Genomic DNA, 14,679 nt, shown 5'->3' with positions numbered 1-14,679 from the left:
ACCCTACTTCTGAGTAGAGACCAGAGAAGACATGGAGCCAAACACATTTCCTGTTGAGCTGTATGCTCCTATTCCATATGCAAAAGAACATTGTCAAATACTAAGGCTATCATTAGAGAAACAAACCATAAAGGTTTAATATGACACTAAAAACTGTATTATGTAATTGTCAATAAGTGATATAAAATACAGCATAATTTACTGGTTTTCCAAGTTTACTGTAGAAAACTGCCCAAATGAAATGGTATGTTTTTACTTGCTCTCTTGCCATAGCAAGTTCTAGTATCAATGTTCAAAGCACGTGCACAACAGATAAGCCAAAACAGAACTCAAACAAAAATCCAGCAACATTTTCGTACAACTACCAAATATTTGCATCCTTACCTTTTGGTCTAAGTTTGCTCTTCTTAAAGAAGTGTCAACAAGGAAATCTAAAAGCTCTGAACTGCCATATACTATATTTGTTATGGGGTAAGGACATCTGAAAAAATAATCTGTTTCCTTTAACCACAGCCTCACAAAGATGATTAACATATAATAGGCCTAACTTTTTTTTTTTTTTTTTTTTTTGAAGTAGAGGTATGTTTTGACCTCTGCAGCTGGTATTATTTCAAAAATTTTGTTCTTCTTTAATCCTAATCAGTCTTAAATTGGACTTGTTATTTACCATGGGAGATTAAAGGTATCTACTCTACTACCTGTAGTGTATTTTTACCAGGCTTACTCCAGTTCTGGCTGCTTCCCGTGGGAAACCTCTGAATCTCATCCAAACCCCTGCATGATAGCCGGTGGTCTATATCATAGCTCTGGGGACAAACTGTCTAACAAACAGAAAGAGAAGAGTGAATCCACTTTATAACCTTCAGAGTTCCCCATCTTCTTTAAACTTTCCCTGAGTCTGTATTTTGTACGTTTCATTATTTGATTCCACTGCTAACTCTCACCTCCACCCTTCTCTCACAAATGAGCAGAATAACTCTTGAGAAATGGGGAAGTTGAAACTGCACAAAACCCACTTGGCCTCAGGTAGAAGGAAGTCACAAATACCCTCTTTTCTCTTCCTTTGAGCTGCTCCCAGAAATCAAGAGGAAGTGTGCAGAATGACACCCACCCACCCCCTTTTTCCCTTATTGTGAGATTTCTGCCATGAAACCTTATAAATTGGAAATTCTTCCATCCATATGCTTCTCCACATTCTGGGTCCAGAAGGGGCAGTTGAAATACCAGAGTACAAAATTGATCTGTTCACATTTCCCTTACTAAAGAAAGAAAACTGTTGGCCAAGAAAACAACCACTTTCAGCCAGTGCTCTCTGCTGCCCTTTTAGGCCCAGGAGACTTGGATACTGTGGACAGGCACAACTTTCTCTGCTGTGACAGAGAACAGAACAACAGCTCTGCTAGTTGGGATCATCATTATGTCTAATAGCCTCCTCCATGACTGCTGGAAAGGGGATATTTTTCCTTTAAGAATTGTATAAATATCTTCAGAGAACAAGAAACTCACAGAGCTCAGGCAGTACAGCTGCAGGGGTTATTTTTGGCTGAATAGGGCCCTGTGTTTAATTTCTTTTTTTTTAATGGAGTAAGGGGACGACCAGACACTGCACAGAAACTTGTTTCAGAGCTTACAGGAAAGAGGCCATTTGTGCACGCTGGGCATACGAAAACCATTGCCTACCATTCAAACCCAAATTCTTGGGCATGGGGCATATTTCATATGAAATCATTGTTCCATGCTGGCTCTTTCAAAGGCTGCATGTTTGTGGCTTTTTCTTCCAGCAGACATCGTGGGATGGTCAGTCCCATCCACGTAACCAGACAGACCTTGCCCACACCAAGGTCTTCTCTTTTCAGAAGCTCAAACCTCCTGCCATTCAACTTCACATCTTAAGTGCAAATGTATCAGTGTCAAAAATACTCATCATTACTGTTTGGTGTGAGACTATCATGTGCCACATTTTTTACACATGCAATATTTCTATGTGCTGGTACAGACAGGCCTATTATCAGTGTCTCAGGAGGTATTTCGCTCCTTTCACTTCAGCCAGCATTAATTACTGTAGTGAAAAGGAAACACACCTTTGAAAAAAAAACTGTTAACTGATACTGGGACAAAGGGTAAAGCTATTCCAACAATTCTAGATAATGGTATTATTGAAATCCTAGTAAAATATAATATATACCACACAGCATGCACTATCATGCTACATGGTACTATACTGTAAGAGTGTTAGTGGTACATTGGAAACAGCCTGGGAAGGTTTGGAATCTTGTTACATTGCCTTGCCAGTTGTCATAATTTTTACCAGAATTTTCTTTGTCTCATTCTCAAAGACTCTGGCTCCCAAAGTCACATGATTATGTGAAAATACCAGCTTTCAATTAAGAGTAAACAAAAAAACAGATTTATTTTTTTAAGTGAAGAAATACAACTCTGTAGGAATAAAAAGAAAGCAACTAGAGAGAAGCTATTAAAAATAATAATCTGCCATGGGGACATGTGCTTATGATTTTTTAATAGACTGATTTAGAGTGAAAAGTTTAAAAAAATTAGAAGCCAGCGAATTTGTTCCACAGCAACAGTGCAATTATTTCATTCCTCTGTTTCCAGAGAAGAGAGTGAAATACCCGTATAAAAAAATTACACTGTAAAAGAAATGCGTAAGTAAGTATTAATTTCTGTTTGGCTGACCAGGCATTGCAGTTTCTCTGTAACTATTCAAAACCCAGTGAGTGTTTCTCTACTGCAGATATGTCTGTCATTGGACTGGCCAGAAAAGGTGCATTTGGTGGGCATGGTTCACTCTCTAATTCATTTTAGGCAGATTTCTTTCCCTGCAAAATTGTACTTCATTTCTCCTTGTTTCATGCAGTTTCCAACAGATGGCTTAAAAGGAAGAGTAGTGATTTCCTTTTTTATGTCGCTAAGCTTTAAAGACAATTTCGACTGCTAACAAACAAGTCAAAAAGATACTAAATTTTCATTTTTTAATGAAATATATAAATTATACAATTTAAAATAATCACTTCCTTGTGTAAATATTATCATTCCAGCCATGGTACAACTCTTGCTTGTGTAGTCTGGAACATTGCATAGCAGCGGGGATCTACAGAGTGAGCTGTCAAGTAGCAAAACAAGATGGAAGAGAATTTACAAATAGTTTTGAGTAAGAAATAAACTTGCTTTAATAACAACAGAAGCTTTTTCCATAAAGTACCCTAAATATTTGTAACTCTGTCTGCAACAGTGAATTAAATGTGCTTGAGTCTCGGCTCTGGCACTGAGGCGAGCTATCATGGGACAACCTGTGTCCCTACTGCTATATTCTCTTATTTTTAAACAGGATGGACACACACAAACCACTTACTGGGAATGATCTGGTGCCCATGTTAGCTCCAGGAACTGGTAGGGAAAGTATTAATTGACCCAGGCCTTAACTATGCCAGGGAGGATTTTAAGAATTATTTGGTAAAGACAACTAAATTCCAGTGCTGAAGGATGTTCCTGAGTCCTGCTTCATTTTTCTATACAGCTGCAACCTATTTATTCAATTAAAGTTATCACAGAATGGTAGGATAAGCTAAGTTGGAAGAGACTCACAAGGATCATTGAGTCCAACTCCTGACCCTGCACAGATCATTCCAAGAGCCGCACCTGTGCCTGAGAACATTGTCCAAACACTTCTTGAACTCTGGCAGGCTTGGTGCTGTGACTACGCCCCCTGGGGAGCCTGTGCCAGTGCCCAGCCACCCTCTGGGTGAAGAATTTTTTCCTAATATCCAACCTAAACCTTCCCTGACACAGCTTCAGGCCATTCCCTCAGTCATGTCACTGGTCACCACAGAGCAGAGATCAGTGTCTGCCCCTCCTCTTCTCCTCCCAAAGAAGTTATAACTGTGATGAGGTCTCCTCTTAGTCTCCGCCAGGCTGAACAGGCCAAGTGCCCTCAGCTGCTCCTCGTACAGCTTCCTTGGAGTCCATTCACCATCTTCATTGCCCTCATTTGGATGCTCTCCAATTGTTTAATAATTTCATTATTCTGTGGCACCCAGAACTGCCCCCAGCCCTGGAGGTGAGGCCACCGCAGCCAAGAGCAGAGGGGACAATCCCCTCCCTTGCCTGGCTGGCCGTGCTGTCCCTGATGCCCCCCGGACACACTTGGCCCTCCTGGCTGCCAGGGCACTGCTGGCTCATGTTCAACTTGCCCTGGCCCAGGACCCCAGGGCCCTTTCCATGGCACTGCTCTCCAGGCTCTCATTTCCCAGCCTGTCTGTACATCCAGGGCTGCCTCAGCCCAGGTGCAGAATTCAGCACTTTCTTTTGTTAAACACCATAGATTGGTGATTGCCCATCTCTCTGATTTGTCGAGGTCTTTTTGCCCTGGAAGGTATCAACACTTCCTCCCAGTTTTGTATCATCTGGAAACTTGCACTATTTATATAAAAACTCACCAGTACAGCCAGATCATCAGAAAAACTTCCATGGAAATAACAAACTGTTAAAAAGTAAGCCCTTTAAGTATGAACATGCAGTAGACAATGTAATTGTTCATGCCAATCAAATGTCTGAGGTAATCAGTTGCAGAACTCCCACTGAGCTTAGCAGGAATTTGTCTTGGGCAAAGCCTGTAGGTAAGTGCAGGATAATTGCCAGACCTCTTCCCAGCACACAGTCTATGTGTGACTCCACAGTGGATGCCAGAATATGAGTAATGTACATGCAACACACTTCTTGCATATCTATACATGTCCTGATCTCTTATGCCTGACAAAAGGCACTTGAAGGCAAATGCTTCCATTTCTCTGATAGAATAAATCCTTATTCTTCTTCAGATTTTAAAAATTACCTCCTTTCCAAAGCATGTAAACAGCTCATTTGGAGAAATCAGTCCTTACAATGCAATAGCAGGGAAAAGTTGCCAAGTGATTTTAGTCATAGTCATTTACACAGTAAATCATATGCACTTAGACTCCAAGTGAAAATAAATTCTCAGAGACACTTGGCCAATGTTTCATGCAGTGTTATGTTTGAGCAAACAGAGGGTAAGAGAGGCAGGAACATATGATAGCCAGAATCATGCCTCCATGACTGCCTTTGTCATTTGGTACCTTTTTGCAACACACATTAAGGCTGCTAAAAGGATAAATATTTTTAAAATATGTCCCCTAGCTGTACCACAGGCAGTAATGCTCTGAGGACCACAGGACAAACTTTCCTGTACAGCAACACATTCCATTTCCAAGAATACCACAAAGTCAAGCCAAGCTGGGTTGCTCTGACTCTGCAGAGATGCTGTCTCAGTGTGTGAAGCTGCAGCAGCTGGGTTAGGAGAAGACAAATGAGATTCTCTCTGGGCTGACTTAGTCTCAACCAATATAACTACACTGGTGTCAGTAGAGTTGTTGTTAATTTGTATTGGTTTGCCATCAGAAATACACCCTGTGAAGTGCCTGGGCTGCATTCAGGGAATCTCTGGCACAGTCTCCCTGGCAGGAAGAAAGATGAAGATTGTATTATGACTTGTTTCTTTCCTCATCACAGAGACCAGTTTTCCATGTCCTCTCAGGGCAGAGAAACCACAGGGTGCTCTGAATTTTTGCTCACTTCTCCACTGCCAATTTCAGCCACCTAGCAGCCAGGAAATGACAAGCAGTCAAGGTAGAGTGAGTGTGTTTCCATTCCTTGGCTTTCTCTAGTCTTGGGTGCAGAGGGGGAGGTGCTGGAAGTCCTTGATAAATGGGAGAAAGCATCGATGTGTGCAAAAGTCTTCAACAAGCCAAACTGCCAATATAAGGACATTTCTCATTGCACTGTTTGCTGCAGACTAGAAGCAACGTTATGCCTCTGGTTTTGAGTCTGGTCTGGCATTCTCCATCCTTAAAACAGCAGACACTGCACCTACAAGAAGATAGGCATATGCTTTCTGATACTGCCTTAATATCTGTTTCCAACCTGACTTATCCTAGCAGCTGATGCAACATTTCTTTTGCTCTGATTCTAGGATGGAATTCTAAATTGTATTACAGTAAAAGCAATGATGTGATACACTGCTGCAGTGCTCTGCATATGAATATGAGGAAAATGGCACTTCAGTGAAATTAATCACATAAGGGAAAAAATGTATTGGAAGAATAATAGAGTTTTGCCAGTATACCTGTAACTAAACATACAGTTTCTGCCAGAATAGCCTTGAGTTAAAGATCAAGGCTTTTCAAGATCCAGTCAAGAGATGCACATGGAATGGCTTCTGCTTTTGGTAAATACTGAATTTCAGAATAAAGAAAAAGGTTGAAAAGTTTACTTTGAAGGGAAAGATGTATTTACCAACATAATTGTTTCAACTGTCATTATAAAGAGAAAAGTCCACAGACAAGTTATTGGTTTGAATTTTGCTATGGGTTGCTCAAAAAATACTTTAAATGGCTCATGTTTCTTTATTTCAGGAAAGTAGAAAAAGATTTTTGTTTCATTTGGCTGGTTTATTTTCCAGTGGCCCTGCTGGTGTTACAGTTGATTTCAGAATATTCTATGTGTGTCTGTTTGGGAGGATAAGAGGAAAGACAAAAGGGCTTGGATTCTCTAACATAAAACTCAAACAGCACCCAATAATGCACATAGATGGTTTCCAGGAGGAAGCTGGAAGTACTTATTTAAATGTAATTCATTTTGCTTTTATATAAAAGTGAGTTACCTCCCAGAGTAGTGCAATGGTAATAGTATTTGTTTGTTGCTGCAGAAAGGAGTGAAATAATGCTTAAAATCTCAAGCCACTTAGGGGTGGAGCAGAAGACATCAAAGAAAAGGTCAAAGCTTTGGGTTCATAGTTGTGGAATTGAAAGATGAAAGAATGTAAAAGAGGAGGAAAACACAGGCAGACTGAAAGTGCAAAGTTCATGATAGGAAGCAACATCAAGAACTTCTGGTGGGGAATTTCCACCCAGCAAAGATGGCTGTAGATATAGGAAGGCTTTAAACTGCATGCTAATACAAACAGACAGGAAATATAGGACAACTAATACAACCTAACCATATGATCTCCAGAGGCATTTATGTGGAAGAAAAATATTTTATCTGGGTTTCATGAGAACAGTTAAGTGGTCCATAGCTTGTTCCTCTACCCCTCCCACCTCTCCATTACTGGTAGCAGGCTTAGGAGACGCCTTTCATGAGACTCCACTTTGGCACCCCATTATCTAGTTTACTAGAATATTCTGAAGAGAGGAAAAAAGTAACCCTCTATACAGTACAGTGAACAAAATAAAACATCTCAGTGTTTATGACTGAAGACCTGGCAGAACAAAATGCAACATTATGGTAGAATATTATGTAAGTGACAAGAAACTTTAGAAATGAAATTATTGTTCTGCTTATCAGTTGGACATAGAAAGGGCTGAAGTATAAGAACCACCTTGGCTGTAGTAACAATGAGGGTAAATGCAGCTGAAAGAAGCTGAAAATAGCTGAATAAAGGACTGAAACTAGGAAAGTGTCCCAGAGCTTCAGGATGCTCCTTGTGGCACATGATTAGATAGATACTTCCTGAATAATTGTTTTCTTATTTGGAAAGCACTCAGAGACACAACTCTCAGAAGTCTGACTTCTATTAACCAACTAACACTTGATTACAACCAGAATTGTAATCAAGTGTTAGAGCTAAATACACTGTTAATGAAATGAGTGTTTGCCCCTGTCTGGAGGTAACGCAAATCACAGACAAAAATTTGCATAAAGCACAAAGAGAGATTTTCTTACAGGGGCTCATGGATCCAGGCTTTAGGACATTTCTTCTTCATAAATGTCCTGGTTTTGGACAAGTAAAGTCACCCTAGAACAATAAAGTATGTTTCATTGAGATGAGGGCTCTGAGGAAGAAAATCTCACTTTCTGAGGAGAATCAATAATGGGTGGAAGCAGATGAAAGCATGAGATGGGACAAAAGTGTAACAAAACTAGAGGAGGGGGAGGAGAAGGCCTGCAAAACTATTCAGAAATATGTAGAAAAAATGACTGATAATCTCTGAGGACATTTGACTCTCTGCTGAAAAGAATTTGAATACAAAAAGGGAAGATGAAATTTAGTGATGCACACAGTAGTGTTACAAAAACACATAATTTTCCTATGGTAAATTTACCAGACAACATCCTGGTCTAACAATAGTACTGTGGTAAATTTACCACAGGAACACTACATTTTTGGTGACCACAGCTCAAAGCTATCAAAGAATAAGGGCACTGTAAGCATTTTTGGAGAATTTTGAGTAAAATTTTAAAAAGCCAAGATGAATTTAAAGATAAGAAGGCATTCCTAAGAAGAAAGAACTGGAAACGCACTGAGCAGTTGCCCAGAAACCTGGTTCAGCAGAAGGTTCAAATATTAAGAAATATTCTTTGATTACTTAGAAAATGGAAGTAACTATTTGATTGAGTTGTTAAAACAAGGCAGAATTTTTGTAGCCATCTTCAAAGCAATTATCACTTCCTCAGGTATGAAGCTATTAGATACAGTATGTTTGAATGTCAGTTGATCTGTTCAATCCCATGTAACAAAACACAAAAATTCTGGAAAAGTGACAACAATATAAAGTTCATCACACGGCACAGAAGCCTTGCTAAGCATGTGGCAAATACAGTGATCATTAAAAGTCTAGTTCTCTGTTCCTTTCTGATTTGAGCAGTACATACAAGTCTAATCACACTGAATGACATCAATAGCACAATTTTTACAAGCACAACCTGCTATAATAGACCCATAATTCAATCCCCCAGTCAGGGGAAGAATAAGGAGTGATTCCATCAGAATCAACCAGGGACTTCTATGACACATCGTATCTTCTTTATCAGCCACATTCAAGACCGCTAAAATAATCTTTGGAGGTGAATATCTCATAGTCCAACCAGGGATGTATCATAAGAATGTTTTTATTTGTTCCATAATGAGGTGTCGAAATGCAGAACACATAGATAATCCACAGCTATAATTAAATTCCAGGGATGCCAAGTACTTCATGGGTGAGGATGAAATTCAAAATATTTTGATAAATTGTAGGAGTTAACTGAAATGAATAAAATAACACTGTATACAGAATTGTGAAAAATTAAATTTTTTTTGTGCAAAATTAAAAGACTAGCAGATTACAAAAGTGAGTAGGATTTTAAGTTATGGTGTTGATATAAATCAAAAAAACAAAATTCTAGGACATATTAGCAGAAGTATAGTACATGTGGACTACAGGAAGTCATTTTCCATGTCAGGAGAAAGCCTCTGCTGGATAATTGTGTTGTTTGGCATACCACAGCTGAAAAAAAAATACTGTAGACATACTGGAAACAGGCCAAAAGAAAGCACCAAGTATGATAAGTGGGTTGGAAAAGTTGACCTGCACAGGGAGGTTGAAATGGTTTGTTTAGTCTAGGAATCAGAAGATTGGGGGGAGACAGAAGATTCTGTAGAAGTATAAAATGCCAGTAAGAACAGTGGGAAATTTCTTATGTGAATGCTAAGAGTTGTGCAAGAACATTGAGGGACTGAAACTGTAGCTGCAGGGTGTGAAATTTGGACTTAGCAAGACAGTGTAAAACTGGAGGAATAGCTGAGTTACTAGAACATGAATACAGAAGTAGTAAGGCACTAATGTTAATTATTTTTTGTATCAAAACTGACTTAGAGAAGGACAGTAACAGATTGATATTTATTATGGTGGTACTAGAAGTATGTAATAGACTTCTAAATATAGTTAGCCCTGAATGTGACTAGAGATTTCATTGATGCTAATGATGAAAATATGTAACTGGGAATACTAGTATGGAGGATATTGGTATCTGGCATAGGGACTGGACAATAAAAACAACAATTATAAGACTTCAGTATTCCTGAACATGAGGATCAACACTTTTCTTTTCATTAGATATTCAGACAACTATAACATAACAATTTAGACATGGTTAATTAGGATGTTACAAAATGATGGTCATAGAAAATAAGTTTGGATTACATAATCAAAATTAGACTCTAAATTAAACATCTGAGTAAACAAAGTACATGTAAAACAAAATTCCTGATTTGAGGGGGATGTGTTTTGATAAATTAAGGAAGTTCTCAGCTGGACCGAATAGTGAGATCAGAATGTTCCAGGGACTTGGAATCTATCGTTTCAGTGGTGCAAAATATGGCAGGAAGCTGAATCCCAAGAGCAGAGAAGAAAAGCGTACAGAAGAGGCTTGAGATAACAGATGTCTACCCAACTTTAAAATACATATTTAGAATAAATAGCTATCTTACAAAATAAGATACAAAAGTATAGAGAAACAAAAGAAATTGTGCCTTAAAATCCAGAAGACAAGAGTATGATTAAATGTTGAATAGAGGCTGGAAGGAAATTACTTTCAGGAATAAGACTTGATATTACTCTTTTTTAATATTTTCATAATAACTTGGCACATAATACAGGAGCTGTCTGATAAAATCTACCAATAATAAAAAACTGAAAGACAATAACAGGAAGGAATGGGGATACCATACAGGGAGGGATATGGATCACCTTTAAATCTTGAGTAATACAAATAGGACAGAATTTAATAGGATAAATTGTATCAGTTATGCACTTGGGTACTAGTAACAGAAGGTCCTTCCCAAATCTAGAAACTCTAGGCTTGGAAACAACTAAGGAAGAGAAGTACTGAGAGATCATTCCAAAATGACTGGGAGTTTCTAATGGGACACAGCTGTGAATGAGGCAAATGCTGTTCTATGACATACCAAAAGAGGTATTTCTAAGACAAATAAGGAAGAGCAGTGTCACTGCATAAGATCTGGCAAAAACATCTTTGTATGAATAGTACAATTTTAATCCCTCTTAAAGGAAACAGAACTAAAACACAAAAGGAAAAGGGTTACTAGGTTAATCAAAGATACAGTAAGCATATTTTTCAAAAGAAAAAAAAAAACTTAAAAGACCATGATTGCTTAGAGCAGCAAGAGAACAATTTAAAAGAGATGTGATGATTGCCTATAAATACATCTAAAGAACAAGTTCCAGTAAGAGGAAAGAAGTATTTAATCTAAATAATAATGCTGGAACAGAAACAAAAGGGTATAATCAACCCCGAGTATGAATAGAAATTAGAGATACAAATCATTAAAACAAAAAAGTTCTTGAACTGTGTTCCTTTGAGAGTAATGGGGGCAAAAAAACCCTAATTGCTTTTAATGGACAACATAAGTTTATGAGAGGGATGATGTAACACAGCTTCAAGTGATTGCAAGGATTGAATTCAATAGTACAGAAAGACCTTTCCAACCTTGTGTTTCTGTTGTTATAAAAAAAGTAATTAATTTTTTTGCTCTATTTCCACTAAGGTAGAACGTAAAATGTTCAACTTCATTTGCAGGTTAGAGAACAATGTTGACTTTCTATTAAGACACTGGAGCAAACTAGCTAAGAAAGTTTTCAAGAAGCCCTTAAACAAATATTTGACATGGCTTTTCTAAGTGTACTGAGACAGACTTACAGATATGGGTTGGCTTTCTGAGGTTCCTTTCAGCCCTAAATTTCTATTGGAAAATATAAGCTTGTATTTCTGAACTCTGGCTTAGCAAAACAGCAAAAAACAAGTAATTTCTGTTAAGTAATTAACACTCTACAACTTCTGGAGATATTTGCAATGGTTCATTATTTATTATTTTTCCAGTGTTCTGAGTGTTTTAGAAAATTCATAAAGTAAGCACAGTTCCCAGGTAGAGATTGGAAGATTCTGGTTTCATATATGGAGATTCTGGTATAAATACAGAATACCATCACTGTATTTAACATTCTCTAACAGAGAAGATGCAGCCTGGTGTGAGTTCCATTGTAAAACAGTTTCCTTCTCTGAACTTCCTTCCAGAGTGGCAACAGGATTCTGTGTTCCATCATTCTGGACCACTGGCAGGGACCATCAATAATAAATTATGATGATGAGAATGGCAAAACATGCATGCACATTGCTGCTGCTGCTGGCTACAGTGATATCATCAGTGAGCTTGCTAAAGTCCCAAAGTGCAACCTGCAGGCCCTTGATGTGGATGACAGGTAACCATGGAAACTCTGAAATTGCTGCTTCCTTTATAATAACCTGAGACCAGCTCTGTTTACTACATAATCATGTTTCCTGTTTCACAGGCCATGGCCTAGTAATGCCCTACAATCCACAGAGGGCTGTGCTTGCTCAGAAACACTGCAAACCAGTCCAGCTCACGTGTATTGTACTTAATATGATAACTGACTAGAAGGAATGATATTTTAGCTGTTTGTGCTAGAAAAAGAGAAGATTATTTGTGTAAAGACTTTGACACCAAGTTTCTTTCAATCAAAAGTGAACATTGTTTTCAAAACAATAAAACAGGATCCTGCAACTTGAAGCCAGGGTCCTGCTGTTATTTGTATTTAAGAAATGGCAGTGTTCTCTTGTTGTTTTTTGATGTTGTTTTAAGTAAAAGATAAAAATACCATACTCCTATTGGACCATAGGATGCTCACCTTCCATTCTGAAAAGACCTGTAATTCTTTCTCTTTCATAAGTACAGAAGTTATCTTTCCTCTTTTTCACCCCACACCTACCTTCCTTGGAACTTTGCTCATAAATTTATTTAAAGAAAAGAGAACCAGCTGGCTGTTCACATTGATTATTCTGTTCAGTGAAGCAAAAGCCAAGGTTTTCTTGGCTTAGCCTTCAGGTACTTAAAATAATATCATTCTTCATGGAAAAGTGCAATAAAATGGAACAGAAATAAAATGAACAGGGTTCTGGAGCAATTTCTAAACATCATTAAAATGTAGTTGAGAAGGCTGTGTTTCTATGGAAAGAAGAGCAAAGGGAGGAGATTGCCTACACTTTAAAGTTCATTAAGACATGGCCACCTATTCCACATGCTCAGTTATTTCCACAGAATGTATTATACTTGGAGAGGGAAAAGATAAACTTTTCACTACAAACACGTATATAAGACTTTCATTCTATTGTGTTTCAGATTGCATCTAATCTGACATCACTGGGACTGAAAAGGAATAGAAAGAAAATGTCAATTTTATTTTTTTTCTTAAACACTTTTCTTGTGGTGTTGTCTGTGCTTTCAGGTTTTTCAGAAGAGCAAAATACTACAGTTTGGAAACCGGACAAAAGTTTCCAAATACAAGATCCAAATTTTCTGCCAAGCACAAAATCTTTGATTCTCCTGCAGAGATTCAAAACAGTTATATGTGCTCTGGTCTGTGCCTATCACAGAACTCAGAAACTGGCAAAGTGGCAGTCTGGTAGATGTGTTCAGTCCTTGTCATTCATCAGGGAGAGAATTTTCTTACTTTTTTTCTTACTTACATTCCCTTACTACCTACAAAAAGAGCCCTGTGCCAACCATTGCTAATTGTGGTTGGTGTAAAGATGAGAAGAGTTTCCCCCTATGCAGTGGACACTGAAGGTTTCTTTCAAATTCTGCTCTGAAAACTTCAGGCACTTCTACTCTACAATTGCAGCTGTGGAAGATGCTATTATATAATCTACAGGCATTCTGCAGCTAAATAAATGCAGCTACAATGGTGTGGAATAAGTTGGCTGGAGAACTTCTTAAAATGTATGTTATGAATCTGGACAAGTAGCATACCCTGTACACATTTCACTATGTCATTAATGGTTTCAATTGTAAATCTATTCATCTATTTTAATGATACTCCCCCTTTCCTGTAGGACTCCTTTGCACTGGGCTGCAGCAGCAGGGAAAGCTGACTGTGTGCAGACACTGCTGGAACTGGGGATAGACAGCAGCCCTCGAGACATCAATGAAAACACTCCTCTGACATACGCAATATACTGTGGGCACACGGCATGCATCAAGCTGCTGTCTCAGGAGAGCAGGTAAAAGTTCATCTTGCTGCTGTTGCGGGTGACTAGAAAACTTTTATTGCTTTTTGAATGCTGCTGAAGGGTTTGAGCCCTTGGTGGTGTCTCCTTGATTCGCAGGCAATACTCATTTTCCACCCATGTTGCAACACTACAATCAGTTCTCTACTGAAGACTCCTCACTTAGGTTGCAGTACTACTCCACCAAGCAGCAGAGGGTTCTGAGGAAGATGTGCATATAACTCTAGCTCAGTCACCTTCACGTAGAAAATTCATATAACAGAATAACTCAGTCCTCAGATATATGTAACTTCCACTGCTTTGAAATCTCTGTGCACTGTGTGCTTATGTAATCAGACAGACAGGCTGAACACAAAAGCAGCTTTGACAGACAATAAAATAAATCTCAAGTTTTCATTCTCAGAGCAAGGGTTTGGTAGTATTATCCAAGCCTTCTTTAGTTCTCCACCTTGATGTGGTTTTTTATTTGGAGTTTTTGTCTTTTTAAAAGTATAACAAAAGACCTAGTGGTAACAATCTTCCTTTCTTTGTATTCTTTTTCAGCAGCTGTTATGTAATTAGTTTCCATTCTTCTATTTCATTTATCTCCCCATTTCTTTGTGCTTTCCCCTCCAGTCAGAAGTTAGTATTATGTCCTATGTTCCAAATAGGAGACACAGGTAATATTACCTTGCCCCTTTCTCCTGCACTCTATTAGAGAAGGTCAGAGATTAGCCAAAATTTCATCTCAAAACCACTACAGCAATACTGATACCATGTTCATTTTTGCCATGTTCTCTTGTC

General features: G+C 38.4%; 1 protein-coding gene across 1 annotated transcript in view; it reads left to right on the top strand.

Annotated features, from left to right (window-relative positions):
- ANKRD55 (ankyrin repeat domain 55) overlaps nt 1-14,679 on the top strand; it is a 45,860-nt gene that overhangs the window by 18,808 nt on the left and 12,373 nt on the right. Inside the window, exons 7-8 of the mRNA XM_066181164.1 lie at nt 11,887-12,071; nt 13,723-13,890. Of these exons, the coding sequence (XP_066037261.1) occupies nt 11,887-12,071; nt 13,723-13,890 (353 nt within the window). The remainder of the gene's footprint in view (nt 1-11,886; nt 12,072-13,722; nt 13,891-14,679) is intronic.

Source organism: Chamaea fasciata, unplaced genomic scaffold (genome assembly GCF_029207755.1).
Source record: "Chamaea fasciata isolate MVZ Bird 193981 ecotype frontalis unplaced genomic scaffold, bChaFas1.0.hap1 SCAF_4, whole genome shotgun sequence".
NCBI classification, from domain to species: domain Eukaryota; kingdom Metazoa; phylum Chordata; class Aves; order Passeriformes; family Sylviidae; genus Chamaea; species Chamaea fasciata.
This window is presented reverse-complemented; position numbering and strand designations above follow the sequence as displayed.